Source organism: Cololabis saira, chromosome 3 (genome assembly GCF_033807715.1).
Source record: "Cololabis saira isolate AMF1-May2022 chromosome 3, fColSai1.1, whole genome shotgun sequence".
Classification (NCBI taxonomy): Eukaryota; Metazoa; Chordata; class Actinopteri; order Beloniformes; family Belonidae; genus Cololabis; species Cololabis saira.
In genome coordinates, this window is record NC_084589.1 from 5,603,478 (window position 1) to 5,626,443 (window position 22,966).

Consider the following 22,966-nt stretch of genomic DNA (forward strand, 5'->3'; position numbering starts at 1 on the left):
AGTTATACGGAGTTTAGCTGGATACAGCAGAGCTGGCTTGTACCCACGCTTGTAAAGTTCAGCCATGGAGTTTTTATACTCAGCTCTCTGCTTCAACACATCGCCGCTGTAGTCTTCATAGAGACGGATCCTGTGCTCCTTGTAGAACAGCTCACCTCGTCTGCGCGCCTCACGGATAAGCAGGTCCTTCACCTGGAAGCGATGCAGGCGGATGATGACAGGCCGTGGCCGGGCTCCGGCAGCAGGTCTGGGCGCAAGGCTCTGGTGGGCTCGGTCAGGCTCCGGTGGGCTCGGTCGAGCTCCGGTGGTGAAGGCAGCAGCTCCTTGCCAAAAACATCCACGAGTAGCTGGGAAAAGAACGCGGTTGGTCGTGAACCCTCAAGGGACTCAGGTAGGCCGATGATTAGGGCTGGGCGATTATACGATCTCGATTTGTGATCGCGATCAAATTAAGCTCGATCACGGTGATCAGCTGTGGGTCTACTTTCTCGATCACGTGCAAAACATGCTGCAGCAAAGTGCACGACAACCAATCACAACCCGCTTTCCTGGCACCGCGCTGTCTGCATTAATTGATCATGCATGACATGCCGCGGCAAGTTGCATGACCATAGGCAGTAAACTAGTCACATCTGCCTCCCCTGCACTGGTGGGAGCAAGCGTGACCAGAGAGAATAAAACTACAAGACAACAACCGCAGGCTAGCGTTAGCTTAGCTTCGAGCCGACCGGGACTCACGGTTAGCGGTTATTTATTTATTTATTTCGCCGGACAACTTCTTCCGAGCGTACAGGAGGAGGGTGTGATGGATTCACAAAATGCCCTTCATGATGGATGTATTGTGTATTCGAACCGCACTCATTAAAGTTGTGATTCGCTCTGCTTGTACCACAAATTACTCTGATCACCGCCGACTTCAGAAACTCCGCGGCCCCGACATGGGTGTGTGCGTGCGTGCGTGTGTGTGTGCGCGCTCAGCGGAGTGAATGTGTCGGAGCGCGGAGGAAACAAGCATAGCTCAGTATGATGACGCCGTAGGCTCTGCGTTGGTGTAACGCGGGACCATAAATCAGCCTTAAGTCCCTTTAGGCTAATACTGTGAGAAATAACCTCTCATAATAGCGGTACTACAGTTAATAAATGTAATAAAACTGCCGTTTCTGCTGGCTACTGAGTCCTGTAAGTGGCGAGTGAGTTTTAACTCTTTAATTACCAACCAGCGTCAGAGTCACGCACAGTAAACAAACAGTGATGTTAGAGAGCCACCTGTTGGTCAATTTAAGCAACCGCATCGCCAGCTGCTTGACAGTGGCTCAAATCATATTAGTTTACTGTTTTTGTTTTTAATAATGTCATTGCAATTTTATTTATGCAATGTGAAAAAAATGGCAAAATAAATGAAAAACTGTGAACAACCGCATTCCGTAGGCTATTCAGTACTCAGTATTCAGCCAAGTCTTTAAATTTTATTCCGCTTCAGTTTCGGCCTCAAATTTTCATTTTGGTGCATCCCTAGTTTTTTCGGTGGGTACCACTGGTAGCATTCTGGATTCTTGTTAAAACATGCTATTTGCTTTATTTGTTAATAAAAAAAAAACTAATCTCTGGTTTCTTTCTATTTTATTCCAGAAGGGAGGGGGGGATCTTCTGATTTAAAAAAATCGTGATTAAAAATCGAGATCGTTCAATATGGGAAAAAAAATCGTGATCACTTTTTTTGCCATATCGCCCAGCCCTACCGATGATCCTGATGTTTTGACGTCTGCTACGTCCCTCCAGGTCCGCTAGCTTAGCCTTTAGCATTGTGTTGTCTTGCTTGAGGGAAGAACAGGCGGTCTCTAAATGTTGGAGACGGCGGTCCACCTCATTAGAGTTGTCTTCTAGCGAGCCAATCCTCTCCCCATGGCCCGCTACAGTCGAACTCAAGCCTTCCAGTGTTGTTGACAATGAGTCGAAGGATGCTTTAAAGTCGGCAGCTAATGCTTTCCCGTGCTCGTCTAACAGGGAGCTAAGTTCTGCTAATGTAACACCAGCAAGCGAGGCGGGAGAGCCGTCTTTATCCTGTTTGCTCTTCGATTTAGACATTGTGGAGGTAAAAAAGTGGTCAGACAAGTTATCAGAGATAAAAAAATAGAAAACAAAAATAAAAAAAAGAGAGGTTCTACATGTAAACTAAAAGTAAAGTTGCGGGAGCGAGCTGCCTGCACGTCTATCCCTCGTGCCTCATACCGGAAGTCTGCTGCGTCGATTTAACGCAGAACCATAAGCTCCTGAGCCGGCAGGCAGGCAGAAATTTTAAACAGGCGTAGCTACAACTGTTAGATTTCATCTATTAAACCAACATATATCTTCCTAAATGATTTATTTCAGCCAGCGGTAATTCTCCACAGAGCTGCAGGTTTCTCCCCGGGACGACGGCGCAGGTTGACCTGGCGATCACGTCTGTACTCCGGCTGCTGCTGCTCCGAGCCGGCGGCTCTCATCATCGCCGAAAACATCAGATCAAATTTCTTAACAGGCGTTATTTGGATAAACTGAGCCCAGGTTGGGGATCTTAACGGTTACTTTTACACCTGAAAAAATATTAAAACTTAATAAAGTGCCATATTAACAGCGCTACAGCTGAAATTACAGCTTTTGGCTCTCAGCTTCCTGATTTTAGGGGTGGTGCTGAAAAGTAGGGGTAGTGGGTGTATTGGGACAGGCCCCTTGGAAGATTTCAAGTGCCCTAAAATCTGTCTCTTGTTTTTTAGGGGTAGTGGTAGAAAGTAGGGCTAGTGAAAGAAAGTAGGGGGAGTATTGGGATTGGGCCTAACTCTAACCCCAACCCCTAACCCAACCCAACTTTACCCCTAACCCCAACCCCTAACCCTAACCCAACTTTAACCCTAACCCTACCCCAACACAAACCCAACCTCTAACCCGGCCGAACTTTACCCCTACCCCAACCCAGGAGACCATGAAGCAGCTGACATGGCTGGCGGCGGAGCAGCGACTCTGTCCCGATGGCGACTCGGAGGAGGACCACTCCCCCACCTCTCCTGGCTCGCAGGAGGAGGAGGAAGAGGAGGAGGAGGGTCCAAAAGAGGAGGAATCAGAGGAGGGGCGGGGCATCAAGATGGATGAGGAGATCCCATCAGGAGAGGGCACACCCCGAGGAGGAGGAGGCAGGTGTCCTGGACGAGGACGAGGTGTGAGGGGTTTCTGGTGGGCTGTGGTTTCCATCGTTTAGATCGCACCAGTAATGTGTCCTCTTTGTCTCCTCTTTTCTGTTCCGTCCACCACTGTCCTTTCTTGTCCTCTGTCCTGGTCCGTCCTCAGGTCGTAGCCGTCCTCATCGAGGTTTGAGGAGTCGTCGTCAGGAACGTCACAGTAAAGATGCAGCCAAGCTGCTGCTGCTGTACGATGAGAACATTTTGGACAACGACCCTCACAGGGACAGCAAGGACATGGCCTTCGCCCAGAGCTACCTGAACAGGGTGAGAGCAGGTTTCCACCGGAGTCGCTGTAGGAGAGGGACATGTTTGGGTTTGTTAGTTCAAGATGATTCTTCTCTGTGGACACAGGTACGTGAGGCGCTACATGATACACCTGACCAGGTTGAGGAGTTTGTGTCTCTACTGAACAAGTTTGACCACGCTGGAGAGAAGGTGGAGGTGACTTTGCTGTTCAGGAAGCTGCGCTGCCTCCTGGGAAACCGGACGGACCTCCTCCGAGACTTTGCTGCATTCCTTCATCCTGACCAGGCTCTGCAGTGTGGACTGGTAAGCAGCCACTTGGGAACTCAGGGTGATGTTTGTTCTGTGAAGCTCTTTAGTTTTGAAATGTGTAAGCTTGTAATCTTGAGTGGGTTCTGTGGGTTTCTGGCGTGTTTCTAACTCTCACCCTGAGCATGTTTGAGGATGAAAAATACTGACTCGACGTGACGGAACCATCTCAATCACAAACTGTGTTCTGAACCAAACTCCCTGAGTGGTCCCGGACCTTCCTCCAGGCTAAAGGGTGGGAGGTACCATGTAGGACTGGACCGGCATCCGTGGTTCTGCTTGGGGACTTCAACACCCATGTGGTTAGCTGGAGGGGTGTGATGTGGTTAGCTTGAGGGGCGTGATTGGCCATTTCACCAACTCTATTGGCGCTTATCCACTAGTACCTACTCAGCGCGCCTCCACTCGCCTCGTCCTCGTTTGTTTCTAGACACCCAGGTGAGAAGTGGGCGGGTTGGAGTGATGCTGCTGTGACGTATTTGATTGTGTGATCTAAACGAAGAAGACAACAACACTAAAGATGTAGAACCTGGAGGAGATGAGATATATGCTGCTGGGTCTGTGGCTTGTGTTCCATATCAAGTTAAAAAATGAAAGTGAGAGAAGCTTCAAGCGGCAATTTTTTTTTTTTTATTTTGTTCTTTTCAGCGCTGATGAGAAATCAGCTGGGAGCCGCGAGCGGCTGAGAAATGACAGAGCTCCTGGTAGATCTGGTCGTTCCTTATCGCCCGTCTAGATCTTTTTAATTCTCTCCTCAGCCACCAAGTTTATTAACATCTGCACCTCAGAGTTGGATCAGAAACAGACGTTTGCGCTGCCATTGCCTGTCGGATAAAATGAAGAGCCACGAGTCGCTCTCGACTTCCGCTTCCTGATTCAAGCGTCTGACCGCCCCGCCCCCCGACCAATCCTTGGCGTGTATTGTGATGACGTCAGATACAGGACCGACTCAACACGCTTAGAACCTCGGCAGAATAGATACAGAAAAGTATCTACTCGGCCAGCCTCTATCCGCCTTGGCCCGTAGTGGAGAAGCGCGCTGAGTAGGTACTAGTGGAAAAGCGCAATATGTGTTGTGAGGCAGGGCTGATTTCAGTAGATGGCTGGAGAAACAGAGATCTTCTCCAGCCCACTAACATGGTGGTGGGTGGGTCTTCCTGGTGGTGGAAGGTACTCAAAGTTCTGGATGTGGAGGGGATTTCTTTCCTCTGCTACATGTGGGGGACAGCAGCCCATGGGGACCGGCACCCTTTGATGGTGGTTCCCCTTTTAGAGAAGAGGCTCCAGCTACAGAGGAATCGAACCCTCAGCCTCCTGGTAAAGATCATTCAGGGGTGCGAGAGTCCAACACTGCATTAGATCAATAACCTTGATTGGGACGTGAAGTGCACATCTAAGTTTGCATAACTGGTTCCCCCAGATTTATGTACTTGAAGAGAGCAACTCATTCTGAGACTGCTAGGTTGAGTGTTGCAGCAGCTGCAGTAATTTGGACCCTATACCAGGATTTTGTGGTGAGGACAGAGTATCTGTTTACCAGTTGATCTACAGCCATACCCTCTCCTCTAGAACTGTGGGTAGTGAAAGAACTGAGGAAAGTAACAAGCAGCTGAGATAAGTTTATTCCACAAGGTAACCGGATTCACCCTGAGATAGAAGTTCAGTCATCCAGGAGGAGGTGGGAGTAGAAACACTGTTCCTCCACATCCAGGACAGCAGCCTAACCTTAACCCATCAGGATGAGGGTTGGGCTGGGAGTCCTCCTAACCCTAACCCTAACCCATCAGGGTGAGGGTTGGGCTGGGAGTCCTCCTAACCCTAACCCATCAGGGTGAGGGTTGGGCTGGGAGTCCTCCTAACCCTAACACATCAGGATGAGGGTTGGGCTGGGAGTCCTCCTAACCCTAACCCATCAGGGGTGAGGGTTAGGGTTAAGTTTAGGCTGGGAGTCCTCCTAACCCTAACCCATCAGGAGTGAGGGTTGGGCTGGGAGTTTTCCTAACCCTCACCCATCAAGGATTAGAACCCTAACCCATCAGGAGTGAGGGTTAGGCTGGGAGTCCTCCTAACCCTAACCCATCAGGGTGAGGGTTGGGCTGGGAGTCCTCCTAACCCTAACCCATCAGGGTGAGGGTTGGGCTGGGAGTCCTCCTAACCCTCACCCATCAGGGGTTAGAACCCTAACCCATCAGGGGTTAGTGTTAGGAGGGCCCCTGGGTGGCTCTCTGGGCGGGTGCTAGTGGTCATCTCTAATCAGGAGGCCTTCAGCAGAAACACTGGAGAGACCACGGCCCTGTCCCAATACCCCCACTACCCCTACTTTTCAGCCCTTCCCCTAAATGTTGCGCGTTCCCGTGAGGGTAGTGGTGTCCCAATTCCTCTTTTCACCTTGGGGGAGTGTGCTTATTTAGGGGTAGTGGATATAAATCTGTCCCTACAGAGCGACGGTTTTCAGATGCTGACTAGCTGACCTAGGGCCAGAAAAATTTCCCAGAATGCTTTTCGTCGTCATTTGCGGACTGAATAAAAAAAAAAACATGGCGGACATTTCTTATTTTTTAGTGAATAAAATAAATATTTTGAGTTAGTTTCTGCATAAAAATGCGTTTCGATTACATTTCTAGCGCAAAATATATATTTTACTTTCATAATATTCACTCAGTGAATGTACATAATTACTCGATTGCCCGTTGTTGTGAAGTCTTTTTCAAACCTCGCCAGAATAAAGGCTGATTTATGGTTCCGCGTTACAACGCAGAGCCTATGGCGTACACCGTACCCTACGCCGTAGGCTCTGCGTCGATTTAACGCAGAACCATAAATCAGGTCCCAAGCCGGCAGGCATCATCATCCCGAAATTTTCCGAGGAAATTTCTTAACAGGCGTAGCTACAACTGTAAGATTTCATCTATTAAACCAACATTTATTTTCCTAAATGATTTATTTCAGCCAGCGGTAATTCTCCACAGAGCTGCAGGTTTCTCCCCGGGACGACGGCGCAGGCCCGCTGAGCTGTGAGCTGCTGCTGCTGCTGCTGCTGCTCCGAGCCGGCAGCTCCTCTCCGAAAACATCGGGTCAAATTTCTTAACAGGCGTTATTTGGATAAACTGAGCCCAGGTTGGGGATCTTAACGGTTACTTTGGGGTGGTGCTGAAAAGTAGGGGTAGGGGGAGTATTGGGACAGGGCCCTGGGAAGATTTCAAGTGCCCTAAAATCTGTGGCTTCTTTTTTAGGGGTAGTGGTAGTGAGAGAGGGCTAGTGGTAGAAAGTAGGGCTAGTGGTAGACAGTAGGGGGTGTATTGGGATTGGCTCCACATATCCTGGGTGGTCTGGAAACTCCTCTGAACCCCCAGAGGACCTGGAGGACGGAGGTCTGGCATTCTCCACTTAAGCTTAGTTCAAATGAATTGAATTTAAGTTGTTCAGTAACGGTGAAACGAGTGAATCAATGGCCATACGAGAAAGATTGTATATGAGGAGATAGCGAGTTTTCTTAAGGTTTCAGCTGTGTATTATTGAAATGGGGAGGAATGGGTGTGTATGTGTGTATGGCAGTTTTGCATTGTGTGTGTATATGTTTGTTTGTGGTTTGTTTTTTGTTTTATTGTTTTGTGTGTATGGTGTGGAGATGTGTGATGTATGTATGTGTCTGGTTGTCCCGAGTGTGTTTGCGGCTATTGCCGTGTCAATGTATACATGTAATCCCAGTAAAGTCCTTGATAAATCTGTACTGTTTATATTATGGGTTTTGATGACTTAAACTTTGTTGGAGATTCTCAGCACCGTAGTGATATGGGTGGTAATATTACCTGTAATGTTTTTGAAGCCGATAATTTAAAGCCGGTAATTGATGTACATATTTTTTCTTTAACATCAGAAGCCTAAACAAACATCATTCCGATTTAGCTGCCTTACTGTCAAACTCAAGCTGTCATTTTGATGTTATTGGGTGTAGTGAAACCTGGCTCAATGACTTTTCATATGTTGATTTATTTAACCTTGATGGGTACAATTTACACTTTAAGAACAGACCAAATAGATCAGGTGGAGGGGTCCGTCTCTGTTAAAAGCTGTCTCCAAGTAGAAACCTGTGATCTTCACTTAGAAGATGATCATTGTGAGTCTTTATTCATTGAGATACACAATCATGACAAGACAATCATTGTTGGTGTACTTTATCGTCCTCCAGACTCTCCTCTTAACACATTTTTATGTAATCTGGAAGTTCTATTACACAAACTGAATAAGCTAAAAAAAGACTGCATACTCCTTGGTGACTATAACATCGATATTTCCAAGGAAGATGGGCCAAAACATGACATTATGAACACATTGCACTCCTCCCCTTTTTCCCCACTATCAATAGATTTACTAGAGTTACACAGGCATCCAGGACCGTTATTGATAATATTATCACTAATATTCTAAACACTAAGTTGGAGACGGGAGTTGTGCAGTCTGACATTACAGACCATTTTCCCATTGCAATATTCTTTGGCTCTGGCAAATTGTTCTCTCCTCCACTCTCAAAAACTAAATCTAAAATTCTTAATGAGAGGAATGTGCAGAACCTAATTGTTAATATACAGACCAAGTCGTGGGACTCTGTCTATGATAGTGGGACTGCTGATGCTGCATATGAGAGCCTGATTAAGATAATCCAAGACTCCATTAAGGACACAATCCCTGAAAAGACTGTCAGATGCAGCACTACTCAGAACCCTTGGATTACGAATGGAATTTTAAAGTCTATTAAATATAAAAGTAGGCTTTAGAAGTCTTACATGAAAAATCCTACTAACCTAAATAAAGAGAAATATGTTTCTTATAAAAATAAATTAACACAGATCATAAGAAAGTGCAAAAGAAGTCATTACACAGAACTCTTACAAGCTTCACAGGGGGACTGCAGGAGGTCTTGGAATGTGTTAAATGAAGTCCTCAACAGGAGACATAAACCCATTACTCTACCTGATCTTGGTGATGCCAAAGCTGATCTTGCACAGAGTTTTAATACTCATTTTGCTTCAATAGGTGTAAATCTGTTTAGGAAGATCAGTCAACCCCAGGGTGTTTCTTTCTGGTAGCTACATTCACTCATTTTACATGAAACCAACAGATAGTACTGAACTACTCAAGATCATTATGGATGTGAGGAGCTCATACACCGCGTGTGTAGATGGAATATGTAGTAATATCATGAAAGCCATTGCTAACATCATTGTAGAGCCACTGGCCCATTGTATTAACCTTTCTTTACTTACTGGCACTGTACCCAAAATGACCAAAATAGCAAAGATAATTCCCATTTTTAAATCAGGTGACCGCAATGATATGAGCAACTATCGGCCCATGTCAATCCCACCTTTTCTAAAGTAATGGAGAAGGTGGTATACAATAGACTCAGTGGCTATCTTGAAAAACTAAATATTCTTGTTCCCTCCCAATACGTTTTCAGAAAAAAGAGCACAATCTGTATGGCAATACTTGACCTAATAGAACAAATTCATGACTGCATTGAAGAGGGAAAATGTGGGGTTGGTATTTTCTTGGACCTATCAAAAGCTTTTGATACCATTGACTTTGATACATAGCTGGATAAATTACATCACTATGGTATCAGAGGTTTGGCACTTGCATGGTTCAGAAGTTATTTATATGAGCGGGAACAGTATGTCCATGTAAATGATCATAACTCTACCCGTAAGCCTAAAATCTTTGGGGTCCCCCAGGGTTCCATTTTGGGGCCACTCCTATTCATCCTATATAAATGACTTTGTAAATTGTTCCAAAATATTTTATAAAATAATTTTGCTGACAATACTAATTTGTTTACCTCACACAGAAACCAACTTATTCTTCAAGATATAGTAAACTCTGAGTTAACCAAAGTGGACTCTTGGTTCAAATGTAACAAACTTTTATTAAATGTCAGCAAAACAAATTTCATTTTATTCAAATCAAACAAAAGGTTTGTCCACACTGGTTACTGCCTATTTAAAATAAATGGGCAGGAAATAAAGAGTATATGCCACTAAATTCCTGGGGGTCCATATTGATGATTCTCTCAATTTTAAATGTCATATTGACCATCTTGTAAACAAACTGTCCAAGTATGTTGGCTTCTTCTACAAGATCAGACCCTTCCTTCCTCTGTCTGCCCTTCTTACGTTGTACTAAACTCTCTGTGAACCTCATCTCAACTACTGTAATGTGATATGGTGCAACACCTTCACAAGCCATCTTAAAAAACTAGCATCTCTGCAAAAGAAAGTCATACGGGCCCTGTCTTGGTCAGAGATAAATTCCCCCACTCACCCTCTATTTCACCGCTTTGAGTTACTAAGACTGGCTGAGCTAAACAATTATCATAATGCTTGTCTTATGTTTCAAATGGTCAACAGGCTCAACCCTAGTCTTGTGCCAATCTCCAGTCCTCAGCACACATACCAAACAAGAATCAAACCACTCATATTAGGGAAATGTCGCCGACATGTGCGTGCCAGTATGAGTGTTGTTTGCAGGGGCTGCAGGTTTGGAATAGGATTGATGAATAGGATTGATGATGATGGCCTCAAGGTGTTGCCTTCTATCTCCAAGTTTAAAAGACAACTAAAAAATAATCTATTACTAACCTATATATAATATAAAATGCTTTTTCATGGACCGCTGGAATGTATGTGTGTGACTGTATGTGTATGTAATGTTAAGTATGTATGTTAAGTGTTTTTGTTTTTGTGTACTTTGTATGCAGTTATCCATCACCATCTCTTTACGGATGGTAACTGCTTATACCATTGATTGTACCCCCACCCTTATATGAACTATGGGCCCCCACCTATAAGCTTTCCTAGCTTCCTTGGGGGACCCATTCACTCTACCCACTTAATTCAATTGTATTATTATAACTATTATTATGGTATTGTGAATAAATTCAAACTTCAAACGTCAAGCTCCCTGAATCTGGGGGAGCAGAAGTCAGAAGGTGATTGGCTGATGAACTCTTGTCTCTCCAGTTTGAGGAACAGCAGGCGTTTGAACGCAGCCGCCGTTTTTTGCGACAATTGGAGATCAGTTTTGGCGACAATCCATCTCATTACCAGAAGATCATCAAGGCTCTGCAGACGGGGACAGATCTGAGTGACACCAGCATCCAGGAGGTACGTTTGTCTCAGATTAACCACCAAAGCAGCACCAGGAAGAACCACAGTCAGTAGATCCAGTTCCAGCCAATAACTTGATGTCCTGCTGTTATTGATCTGCACACTGATGGTAACGATGGCAGTTTGTGGTTTCCAGCTCAAAACTCAAATGGCCACCCTGTTAAAAGGCCACATCCACCTACAAGCTGAATTCTGGGTATTTTTCGACGATCTCCGCCCACCTCCGGCCTACCCCGGGCAGTTTGAGGAAGCCCATTGGCCGGAGGATGAAGAGGGCATCGGCCAGGTGCCCGGAGGTTTGGCCCTGGGCGGGTTCGAGGAGGTGACGCTGCCAGAGCTGGAGGAGGAGGAGGAAGGGCAGAAAATCCAGCCAATAACCAGCCGCCGCCAGAGGAGGAAGATGGATCCCCACAGAAACTACAAGGTCAGAACCCAGACCAGTTAAATCAATTACATCATGTTTCCATGACAACCGGCCTGAAGTGAAGCCATAAAAAGCGTAGCACACAACAACCCAGACATGGACTGTTTCTGTATTTGTTTGTAGTAAACAAACAAATACAGAAACAGTAAACAAACTGTTCTCAGAACTTCATTTACAAACTGTTCAGTTTATGTCGAAAAGTTTGTAAATGAGACACGGCTGAAGGGAATTTAATTACTTTCTACGACCTGAAACCTTCTAATAATCAAGTCAGTCAAGACAGCTATACACCTACACTCCAGCAGAGACCTAGGCCAGGTCTAGAGGACCAGCAGGACCAGGTCTAGAGGACCAGCAGGTCCAGGTCTAGAGGACCAGCAGGACCAGGTCTCAAGGACCAGCAGGACCAGGTCTCAAGGACCAGCAGGACCAGGTCTCAAGGACCAGCAGGACCAGGTCTAGAGGACCAGCAGGACCAGGTCTAGAGGACCAGCAGGACCAGGTCTAGAGGACCAGCAGGACCAGGTCTAGAGGACCAGCAGGACCAGGTCTAGAGGACCAGCAGGACCAGGTCTAGAGGACCAGCAGGACCAGGTCTAGAGGACCAGCAGGACCAGGTCTAGAGGACCAGCAGGACCAGGTCTAGAGGACCAGCAAGACCAGTACTGACACCGGTCTGTGTCCGAGGTTCTTCGTTAGATCTCCTTGATCTCCTGGATAAAGATGGGCTTTTATTACAACCTCAAACATTGAGTCTGGTATCATGTTCATAAAGAGAGACTGATAGTTTATGGTATGGAATTGTAATTGACCTAAAAACCTCCTGGGTTGGGTTAGGGTCAGGGCTAGGATGGGGGTGTAAGAAAGGGTTAGGGTTAGGATGGGGGTGTAAGAAAGGGTTAGGGTTAGGGGCTCAGGGTTAGGATGGGGGTGTAAGAGACATGCGGCTGGGTTAGGGTTAGGGTCAGGGCTAGGATGAGGGTGTAAGAGACATGCGGCTGGTTTAGGGTTAGGGGGTCAGGGCTAGGATGGGGGTCTAAGACATGCGGCTGGGTTAGGGTTAGGGTGTCAGGGTTAGGATGGGGGTGTAAGAGACATGCGGCTGGTTTAGGGTTAGGGGGTTGTGGGCTAGGATGAGGGTGTAAGAGACATGCGGCTGGTTTAGGGTTAGGGTCATGGTTAGGACGGGGTGTAAGAGACATGCGGCTGGTTTAGGGTTAGGGGGTCAGGGTTAGGATGGGGGTGTAAGAGACATGCGGCTGGTTTAGGGTTAGGGGGTCAGGGCTAGGATGGTGGTCTAAGAGACATGCGGCTGGTTTAGGGTTAGGGGGTCAGGGCTAGGATGGGGGTGTAAGAGACATGCGGCTGGTTTAGGGTTAGGGTTTGGGGGTCAGGGTTAGGATGGGGGTGTAAGAGACATGCGGCTGGTTTAGGGTTAGGGGGTCAGGGTTAGGATGGGGGTCTAAGAGACATGCGGCTGGTTTAGGGTTAGGGGGTCAGGGTTAGGATGGGGATCTAAGAGACATGCGGCTGGTTTAGGGTTAGGGTCAGGGTTAGGATGGGGGTCTAAGAGACATGCAGCTGGTTTAGGGCCAGGGGATCAGGGTTAGGATGGGGGTGTAAGAGACATGCGGCTGGTTTAGTGTTAGGGTTAGGGGGTCAGGGCTAGGATGGGGGTCTAAGAGACATGCGGCTGGTTTAGGGTCAGGATCAGGGCTAGGATGGGGGTGTAAGAGACATGCGGCTGGGTTAGGGTCAGGGTTAGGATGGGGGTGTAAGAGACATGCGGCTGGTTTAGGGTTAGGGGGTCAGGGCTAGGATGGGAGTCTAAGAGACATGCGGCTGGGTTAGGGTTAGGGGGTCAGGGTTAGGATGGGGGTGTAAGAGACATGCGACTGGTTTAGGGTTAGGGTCAGGGCTAGGATGGGGGTCTAAGAGACATGCGGCTGAGTTAGGGTCAGGGCTAGAATGGGGGTGTAAGAGACATGCGGCTGGTTTAGGGTTAGGGTCAGGGCTAGGATGGGGGTCTAAAGGCTCAGTTATGGTTCTGCGTCACACCAACGCAGAGCACACGCCGCAGCCGTGACGCCGTGCACCGTGTACCCTTCAGACTTCTCCGTCTCTCCATTTGGTCGCGGTGCAGTACCCCCCGGGGCCACTAGTTAGCGATCTTTTTCTGAATGGTTTATCCGACTTTTTCCGGTCACAGTAAATCAAAGAAATAAGGACAACTATTGTGCAAAAAACAAAAACAAAAAAAATCACACATAAACGAAGAAAAGAGCCCTGACGAAGAAAAGAGACTACTGATTCAAACCGGAAACCGGAAATGCTTCGCTTTCAAACGAACCAATCACAGCCCTCTCGGTCTGTGTGTGGTCGGCGTCTCCTCGACGCGTAGTTACAATTTTCAGGAGGTGCACGTCAGAGACGGCGCAGGTGACGGCGTGTCCTCTGCATCGATCCAAACCACACGCCGTAGGCACGGCGCCATTTTGACGCAGAACCATAACTGAGCCTTAAGAGACATGCGGCTGGTTTAGGGTTAGGGTCAGTGTTAGGATAGGGGTGTAAGAGACATGCGGCTGGTTTAGGGTTGGGGTTAGGGTCAGGGTTAGGATGGGGGTCTAAGAGACATGCGGCTGGTTTAGGGTTAGGGTTATGGGGTCAGGGTTAGGATGGGGGTCTAAGAGACATGCGGATGGTTTAGGGTTAGGGGGTCAGGGTTAGGATGGGGGTCTAAGAGACATGCGGCTGGTTTAGGGTTAGGGTCAGGGCTAGGATGGGATCTAAGAGACATGCAGCTGGTTTAGGGTCAAGGTTAGGATGGGGGTGTAAGACATGCGGCTGGTTTAGGGTTAGCGGGTCAGGGTTAGGATGGGGGTGTAAGAGACATGCGGCTGGTTTAGGGTTAGGGTTAGGGGGTCAGGGCTAGGATGGGGGTGTAAGAGACATGCAGCTGGGTTTGGGTCAGGGCTAGGATGGGGGTGTAAGAGACATGCGGCTGGTTTAGGGTTAGGGGGTCAGGGTTAAGATGGGGGTGTAAGAGACATGCGGCTGGTTTAGGGTTAGGGTTAGGGGGTCAGGGCTAGGATGGGGGTGTAAGAGACATGCGGCTGGTTTAGGGTTAGGGTTAGGGTTAGGATGGGGGTCTAAGAGACATGCGGCTGGTTTAGGGTTAGGGGTTCAGGGCTAGGATGGGGGTGTAAGAGACATGCAGCTGGGTTAGTGTCAGGGCTAGGATGGGGGTGTAAGAGACATGCGGCTGGTTTAGGGTTAGGGGGTCAGGGTTAGGATGGGGGTGTAAGAGACATGCGGCTGGTTTAGGGTTAGTTGGTCAGGGCTAGGATGGGGGTGTCAGAGACATGCGGCTGGTTTAGGGTTAGGGTTAGGGCTAGGATGGGGGTGTAAGATACATGCGGCTGGTTTAGGGTTAGGGCGTCAGGGTTAGGATGGGGGTGTAAGAGACATGCGGCTGGTTTAGGTTTAGGGGGTCAGGGCGAGGATGGGGGTGTAAGAGACATGCCGCTAGTTTAGGGTTAGGGTCAGGGCTAGGATGGGGGTCTAAGAGACATGCGGCTGGGTTAGGGTCAGGGTTAGGATGGGGGTCTAAGAGACATGTGGCTGGTTTAGGGTTAGGGGGTCAGGGTTAGGATGGGGGTGTAAGAGACATGCGGCTGGTTTAGGGTTAGGGTCAGGGCTAGGATGGAGTGTAAGAGAGATGCGGCTGGTTTAGGGTTAGGGTCATGGCTAGGATGGGGGTGTAAGAGACATGCGGCTGGTTTAGGGTTAGGGGATCAGGGTTAGGATGGGAGTGTAAGAGACATGCGGCTGGTTTAGTGTTAGGGTTAGGGGGTCAGGGCTAGGATGGGGGTCTAAGAGACATGCGGCTGGTTTAGGGTCAGGATCAGGGCTAGGATGGGGGTGTAAGAGACATGCGGCTGGGTTAGGGTCAGGGTTAGGATGGGGGTGTAAGAGACATGCTGCTGGTTTAGGGTTAGGGGGTCAGGGCTAGGATGGGGGTGTAAGAGACATGCGGCAGGGTTAGGGTCAGGGCTAGGATGGGGGTGTAAGAGACATGTGGCTGGTTTAGGGTTAGGGTCAGGGCTAGGATGGGGTCTAAGAGACATGCAGCTGGTTTAGGGTCAAGGTTAGGATGGGGGTGTAAGAGACATGCGGCTGGTTTAGGGTTAGGGGGTCAGGGTTAAGATGGGGGTGTAAGAGACATGCGGCTGGTTTAGGGTTAGGGGGTCAGGGCTAGGATGGGGGTGTAAGAGACATGCGGCTGGTTTAGGGTTAGGGTTAGGATGGGGGTCTAAGAGACATGCGGCTGGTTTAGGGTTAGGGGGTCAGGGCTAGGATGGGGGTGTAAGAGACATGCAGCTGGGTTAGGGTCAGGGCTAGGATGGGGGTGTAAGACATGCGGCTGGTTTAGGGTTAGGGGGTCAGGGTTAGGATGGGGGTGTAAGAGACATGCGGCTGGTTTAGGGTTAGTGGGTCAGGGCTAGGATGGGGGTGTCAAACATGCGGCTGGTTTAGGGTTAGGGTCAGGGCTAGGATGGGGGTGTAAGATACATGCGGCTGGTTTAGGGTTAGGGCGTCAGGGTTAGGATGGGGGTGTAAGAGACATGCGGCTGGTTTAGGTTTAGGGTTAGGGGGTCAGGTTTAGGATGGGGGTCTATGAGACATGCGGCTGGTTTAGGGTTAGGGGGTCAGGGTTAGGATGGGGGTGTAAGACATGCGGCTGGTTTAGGGTTAGGGGGTCAGGGCTAGGATAGGGGTGTAAGAGACATGCGGCTGGTTTAGGGTTAGGGTCAGGGCTAGGATGGGGGTCTAAGAGACATGCGGCTGGGTTAGGGTCAGGGTTAGGATGGGGGTCTAAGAGACATGTGGCTGGTTTAGGGTTAGGGGGTCAGGGTTAGGATGGGGGTGTAAGAGACATGCGGCTGGGTTAGGGTCAGGGCTAGGATGGGGTGTAAGAGAGATGCGGCTGGTTTAGGGTTAGGGTCAGGGCTAGGATGGGGGTGTAAGAGACATGCGGCTGGTTTAGGGTTAGGGGATCAGGGTTAGGATGGGGGTGTAAGAGACATGCGGCTGGTTTAGTGTTAGGGTTAGGGGGTCAGGGCTAGGATGGGGGTCTAAGAGACATGCGGCTGGTTTAGGGTTAGGGTCAGGGCTAGGATGGGGGTGTAGTTGGTTAGGGTTAGACTTTTAGACACTTCACTCACAGAATACCAGAACTCCATTTCTCACCTCACACAGTGGTGCTCTGACAACCATCTGCACCTCAATGTGTCCAAAACCAAAGAACTGGTCATCACCTCCCCCAGCACAAGCAAGTCAACCCCCCTCCCCACCCACAACCCCATCAGCATCAACGGAGAAGCCGTAGAGGTGATAGATACTTTCAGATACCTGGGACTCATTATAGACAATAAACTCACCTTTGAATCACACATCCACGACATCCATAAACGCAGCCAACAAAGACTTTCTGCCATCAGAAAACTGAGAGCCCTCTCAGTGGCCCCCCACCTCCTACTGTTACTGTACAAGAGCATAATACAGCCCATCCTCCTCTACTGCTCCTCCTGTTTCTTCAACATGTTGTCATCCCCCAACACAAAAAGACTGACACAAATCACTCACAGAGCTGCCAAAATCATTGGCCTCCCCACCCCCATCCTCTCTGACCTCAACACCATAGCCATAACACGCAGAGCACTCACCATCACCCAGGACCCCAGTCACCCCCTAAACCCGTACTTTGTGCTGCTTCCATCTGGCCGCCGGTACAGGTCCCTGACCTGGAAGGGTCAAGTTCAGCCGAAGCTTCGTCCCCTCTGCTATAACAGAACTAAATAGATTGCGTCGCTAAATGTGTGTTCCTGTTTAATGTGTATGGGTGGGTGATGTAATGTATGTATTTATGTATCTTGAGGTTGTGTGTGGCGTACGGGGTTGAAAACAAGTTTCCTTGCAAAGGACAAATAAAGCTGAATCTGAATCTGAAGAGACATGCGGCTTGTTTAGGGTTAGGGTCAGGGTTAGGATGCGGGTGTAAGAGACATGCGGCTGGTTTAGGGTTAGGGTCAGGGCTAGGATGGGGGTGTAAGAGACATGTGGCTGGTTTAGGGTTGGGTTAGGGGGTCAGGGTTAGCATGGGGGTCTAAGAGACATACGGCTGGTTTAGGGTTAGGGGGTCAGGGTTAGGATGGGGGTGTAAGAGACATGCGGCTGGGTTAGGGTTAGGGGTCAAGGTTAGGATGGGGGTGTAAGAGACATGCGGCTGGTTTAGGGTTAGCGGGTCAGGGTTAGGATGGGGGTGTAAGAGACATGCGGCTGGTTTAGGGTTAGGGGGTCAGGGCTAGGATGGGGGGGTAAGAGACATGCGGCAGGGTTAGGGTCAGGGCTAGGATGGGGGTGTAAGAGACATGCGGCTGGTTTAGGGTTAGGGGATCAGGGTTAGGATGGGGGTGTAAGAGACATGCGGCTGGTTTAGTGTTACGGTTAGGGGGTCAGGGATAGGATTGGGGTCTAAGAGACATGCGGCTGGTTTAGGGTTAGGGTCAGGGTTAGGATGGGGGTGTGAGAGACATGCGGCTGGTTTAGGGTTAGGGTCAGGGCTAGGATGGGGGTCTAAGAGACATGCGGCTGGTTTAGAGTTGGGTTAGGGGGTCAGGGTTAGCATGGGGGTTTAAGAGACATGCGGCTGGTTTAGGGTTAGGGGGTCAGGGTTAGGATGGGGGTGTAAGAGACATGCGGCTGGTTTAGGGTTAGGGGGTCAGGGCTAGGATGGGGGTATAAGAGACAAGCGGCTGGTTTAGGGTTAGGGTTAGGATGGGGGTCTAAGAGACATGCGGCTGGTTTAGGGTTGGGTTAGGGGGTCGGGGTTAGCATGGGGGTCTAAGAGACATGCGGCTGGTTTAGGGTTAGGGGGTCAGGGTTAGGATGGGGGTGTAAGAGACATGCGGCTGGTTTAGGGTTAGGGGGTCAGGGCTAGGATGGGGGTGTAAGAGACATGCAGCTGGTTTAGGGTTAGGGTTAGGATGGGGGTCTATTAGACATGCGGCTGGTTTAGGGTTAGGGGGTCAGGGTTAGGATGGGGGTGTAAGAGACATGCGGCTGGTTTAGGGTTAGGGTTAGGGGGTCAGGGCTAGGATGGGGGTGTCAGAGACATGCGGCTGGTTTAGGGTTAGGGTTAGGGGGTCAGGTTTAGGATGGGGGTCTATGAGACATGCGACTGGTTTAGGGTTAGGGGGTCAGGGTTAGGATGGGGGTGTAAGACATGCGGCTGGTTTAGGGTTAGGGGGTCAGGGCTAGGATGGGGGTGTAAGAGACATGCGGCTGGTTCAGGGTTAGGGTCAGGGCTAGGATGGGGGTCTGGAGACGGGGATGCCGTGCCGGAGCTGAGCGCCGCATCAGGAGGAGGAAATACAGACCTGTTCTCCCGTCTGTTTTCTTTTAATTCAAGATCTTTTTATTAAAATTTTCACAAAGTAAAAAAGGTGAAATGCTGCATGTCAATTACAAACATTTTGATTAGGCATGGGCATGTTAATCATAGCATACACCAGTGTACAGAATATAAAAAACAATTAAACAGTATGAAAAAATATAAAATAGTAACAAAAACAAACTACAGACCAAACTAATCCCTCCCCTGTCACTGCCAGATTACTAATCACAATATGAGGTCACTCTATCATCAAAAGCCTGCACTAGGAATATAAAAGAAATATGAAGTATAGTTCACAGGGTCTGGAATGCTTCTAGAAAAGGTCCCCACACTTTCTGGAACTTATTTGATTGCTGAAGCGAGTATCTAATTTTCTCCAGTTTTAAGCAGGACATGATGTCTTCCAGCCATTGCGCACGAGTAGGAGGGAAGGGATCCTTCCACCTGAACAGAATTGCCCGACGAGCCAAAAGGGAGGCAAAAGACAAAGTGTGCCCCTGTGCAGTGGTTAACTTCCTTCCTCCCTCCATGACCCCAAACAGGGCAGTCAGTGGGTTTGGTTCTAATCTGATTTTAAGCACCAGAGAGAGAGTATGAAATACTTCCATCCAGTACTTGTTTAGACATGGGCAGGACCAGTACATGTGGATGAGAGAGGCTTCTGCTACTTTACATCTTACACAGTATGGACTAATATCTGGGTACATGGAGGATAACTTTGCTTTGGAAATATGAGCCCTGTGTACCACTTTAAACTGAATTAAGCAGTGACGTGCGCACAGGGAGGTTGTATTAACCAGTTTGAGTATGGACTCCCAGGTATCCTCTGATAAGGGAAGCCCTAAGTCCTGCTCCCATGCTGCTTTGAGTTTATCTGTAGGGGCACTCTTAAGATCCAGCAACATGCCATAGAAAGACGAAATGAGCCCCTTTTTGAATGGGTCTGTGGCAAGAACTTTGTCAACTGTGGTCAAGCCTATCGATGCACCAGGGCTGGGTGTCTGGGCAAGAACAAAATGTCTAGCCTGAAGATACCTAAAGAAATGTGATTTTGGAAGGCTGAATTTACTACTTAACTGCTCAAAAGATGCCACGGTGCCGTCTATGAACATATCTCTGAAACGAATCATACCCCTCCTGTGCCATTCCTGGAAGGTGGGGTCCTCAAGGGATGGTTTGAAAGAGTGATTTGATGCAATGGGGCTAAGAAGAGAGAAGCTGTGAAAACCAAAAAACTTCCTAAATTGGGCCCAAATTCTAAGAGAATGTTTAACCACTGGGTTTTTGATTGATTTAAGTGAAGGAAGTGGAAGTGAGGAGCCGAGTAGGGCAGGAATTGACAGGTCATCAGTTGGATGTAACTCCATCGCCACCCAGTCAGGGCGGTCAGCGCCGTCGCAGTAGAAGGACCAGAATGCAAGGCAGCGCAGGTTAGCAGCCCAATAATAATAACGAAAGTTTGGGAGGGCCAGACCACCTGCAGACTTAATTTTTTGAAGGTGAGTTTTGTTCAAACGTGGCCTTTTACCCCGCCATAGGTATGTAGATATAACTGAGTCAAGGGACTGAAAAAAAGAACCAGGAATAAAGAGTGGTAAGGTCTGGAAAAGGTACAAAAATTTAGGTAAAATGGTCATTTTAACTGAATTGATGCGACCCACAAGAGACATTGACAGGGGTGACCATTGTGTAAGGGTTTGTTTGGTCTCATTTAACAATGAGATAAGATTCTCTTGGAGCAGGTCTTTGTGTTTCCTTGTCACAGATATGCCTAAATAGGAGAATTTGTCATTTGCGATTTTAAAGGGAAAATTGGAAAGGTCTAAAGCATGCGATTCGAGATTGGTAGGGAGAAGCTCACTTTTGCTGAGATTCAGTTTATAGCCTGAGAGTTTCCCAAACTGACTGAGAAGTGACAGCGCAGGGGGTAATGAGGCCAGAGGGTGAGAGATGAAAAGCAAGAGGTCATCGGCATAAAGCGAGACCTTATGTTCCCTGCCACCTCTCCAGATACCGGACACATCCTCACAAGATCGGAGCGCTGTGGCAAGCGGTTCGATAGCCATGTCAAAAAGCATGGGACTAAGGGGGCACCCCTGACGGGTTCCACGATGCAGATTAAATGGTTTTGACCGTTGAGAGTTAGTACGAATTGAGGCTGTTGGGTGTAAATAGAGAAGTTTAATCCACAGAGCAAAGTTCGGACCAAAACCAAACCTGTCCAGCACAGCAAAGAGATAATCCCATTGGACGCGATCAAATGCCTTCTCCGCATCCAGAGAGACAACGCATTCAGGGATAGCCTCGGAGGCAGAGTAGATAATATTGAACAGTCGCCTTGTGTTGAAGTAAGACTGCCTACCTTTAATGAAGCCAGTTTGGTCTTCAGATATAATTGTGGGGAGGGCATTCTCCAGCCTATGGGCTAGGACTTTAGCTAGGATTTTAGCATCTGTGTTTAAGAGGGAGATGGGCCTGTAGGAGGCGCATTCAGTAGGATCCTTCCCTTTTTTAGCTATGAGGGTGATGCAGGCCTCCGAAAAAGAAGGAGGGAGGGAACCGTGGCTGAAGGATTCTGAAAGAACTGTAGATAGCAGTGGGGAAAGCAGAGTAGAAAATTTCTTTAGAAATTCCGCCGGGAAGCCATCAGGGCCAGGACATTTACCCGACTGCAGTGAAGAAATGGCTCGAGTAATTTCCATCAGGGATATCGGTTCTTCTAATGTCTTCCTTAGATCTGGTGAAAGACTGGGAATACTAAGACTATTTAAAAAGTCTGCAATCTCATCTCGATCAGTCTGAGATTCCGAGGTGTATAGCTGGGTATAAAAGTCCCTGAATGCTTCATTTATGAGTAAGTGGTCTGTAGTTACATGGCCATTTGGTAATCGAATCTTAGAAATATTTTGTTTAGCCTTAGAGCCTTTAAGTTGGTTGGCTAATAATTTGTCAGATTTGTCTCCATAAACATAAAACCTGGTTTTACTTTTCAGAAGTGACTGTTCAATTGGGTGAGTGGTAAGCAGGTCAAATTTAGTTTTAAGTTCTAGCCGCTTTTTGTAAAGATCTGGGGATTTAGTGCGAGAATATTCTTCATCGACCTCTTTGATTTGGCGGGCAAGGTCTGATCGCTCCCTATAAGATTTTTGCCTCACCCTAGCAGTGTAGGATATAATCTGTCCCCGGAGATAAGCCTTGAGGGAGTCCCAGACAGTTAGACTAGACATTCCTGGAGTCATATTCGTGGATAGGAAAAAGGCTATTTCCGTTTCCATAGATTTAACAAAATTTGTGTCCGACAGCAGAGTTGAATTGAATCGCCACTGTCTGTCTCTCTGAGGTAGGTCAGGAAGGGACATGGTTAGAACCACAGGAGCGTGGTCGGAAATGACAATGCTCTGATAAGCACAGGAATGAACCAGGGGAATCAGTTGATTATCAATAAAAAAATAATCAATCCTCGAGTATGTGTGGTGCACTTGTGAGAAAAAGGAGTATTCTCTGTCACATGGATGTAAAGAACGCCACACATCACAAACACCGTAGTCAGAAAGGAACGCCTGAATAAGACGGGCTGACTTACTTGCTGTGCCGGGGTTGGTAGAGGATCGGTCTAGGACTGGGTCGAGCCAGCAATTAAAATCACCACCCAGTATGAGAGAATATGTATTAAGGTCAGGGAGCAGTGAAAACAGTCGTTCAAAAAAGACTGCATCATCTGAATTAGGGGCATAAACGTTCACAAGTACGACCAATGTATTGAATAATTTCCCAGAAACGATCACGTAGCGACCAAACTTGTCAGAAATCACATTGTGCTGCTCAAATGAAACATCCTGACTGATCAGAACTGAAACTCCTCGGGCCTTAGCTTGAAAGGAGGAGTGAAATCTCTGCCCTGACCACCTCGGGAACAGGCGGCTATTATCAGAACTACGAATATGAGTTTCTTGTAGAAAGGCTATTTCTGTTTTAAGGTGTTTTAGATGTGAGAAGATCCTCTTCCTTTTAACAGGGTGATTCAGACCCTTAACATTCCAGCTCACCAACTTCAAGTATCTACTCATAATATCTAAGAAGAAAAATTAGGTGTGCACAATGACCTAGGCAAAAAAAAAGAGAACGGAAAGGAGGTTGAATGTGACCCACATTG

The 22,966-nt window shown here is 48.0% G+C and overlaps 1 protein-coding gene across 1 annotated transcript in view; it reads left to right on the top strand.

Moving 5' to 3' along the window:
- The window catches only part of LOC133424898 (GON-4-like protein), a 142,181-nt gene that overhangs the window by 100,259 nt on the left and 18,956 nt on the right, over window positions 1-22,966 (top strand). The window contains 5 exon segments of the mRNA XM_061715478.1: window positions 2,954-3,191; window positions 3,322-3,479; window positions 3,567-3,764; window positions 10,784-10,927; window positions 11,067-11,354. Of these exon segments, the coding sequence (XP_061571462.1) occupies window positions 2,954-3,191; window positions 3,322-3,479; window positions 3,567-3,764; window positions 10,784-10,927; window positions 11,067-11,354 (1,026 nt within the window).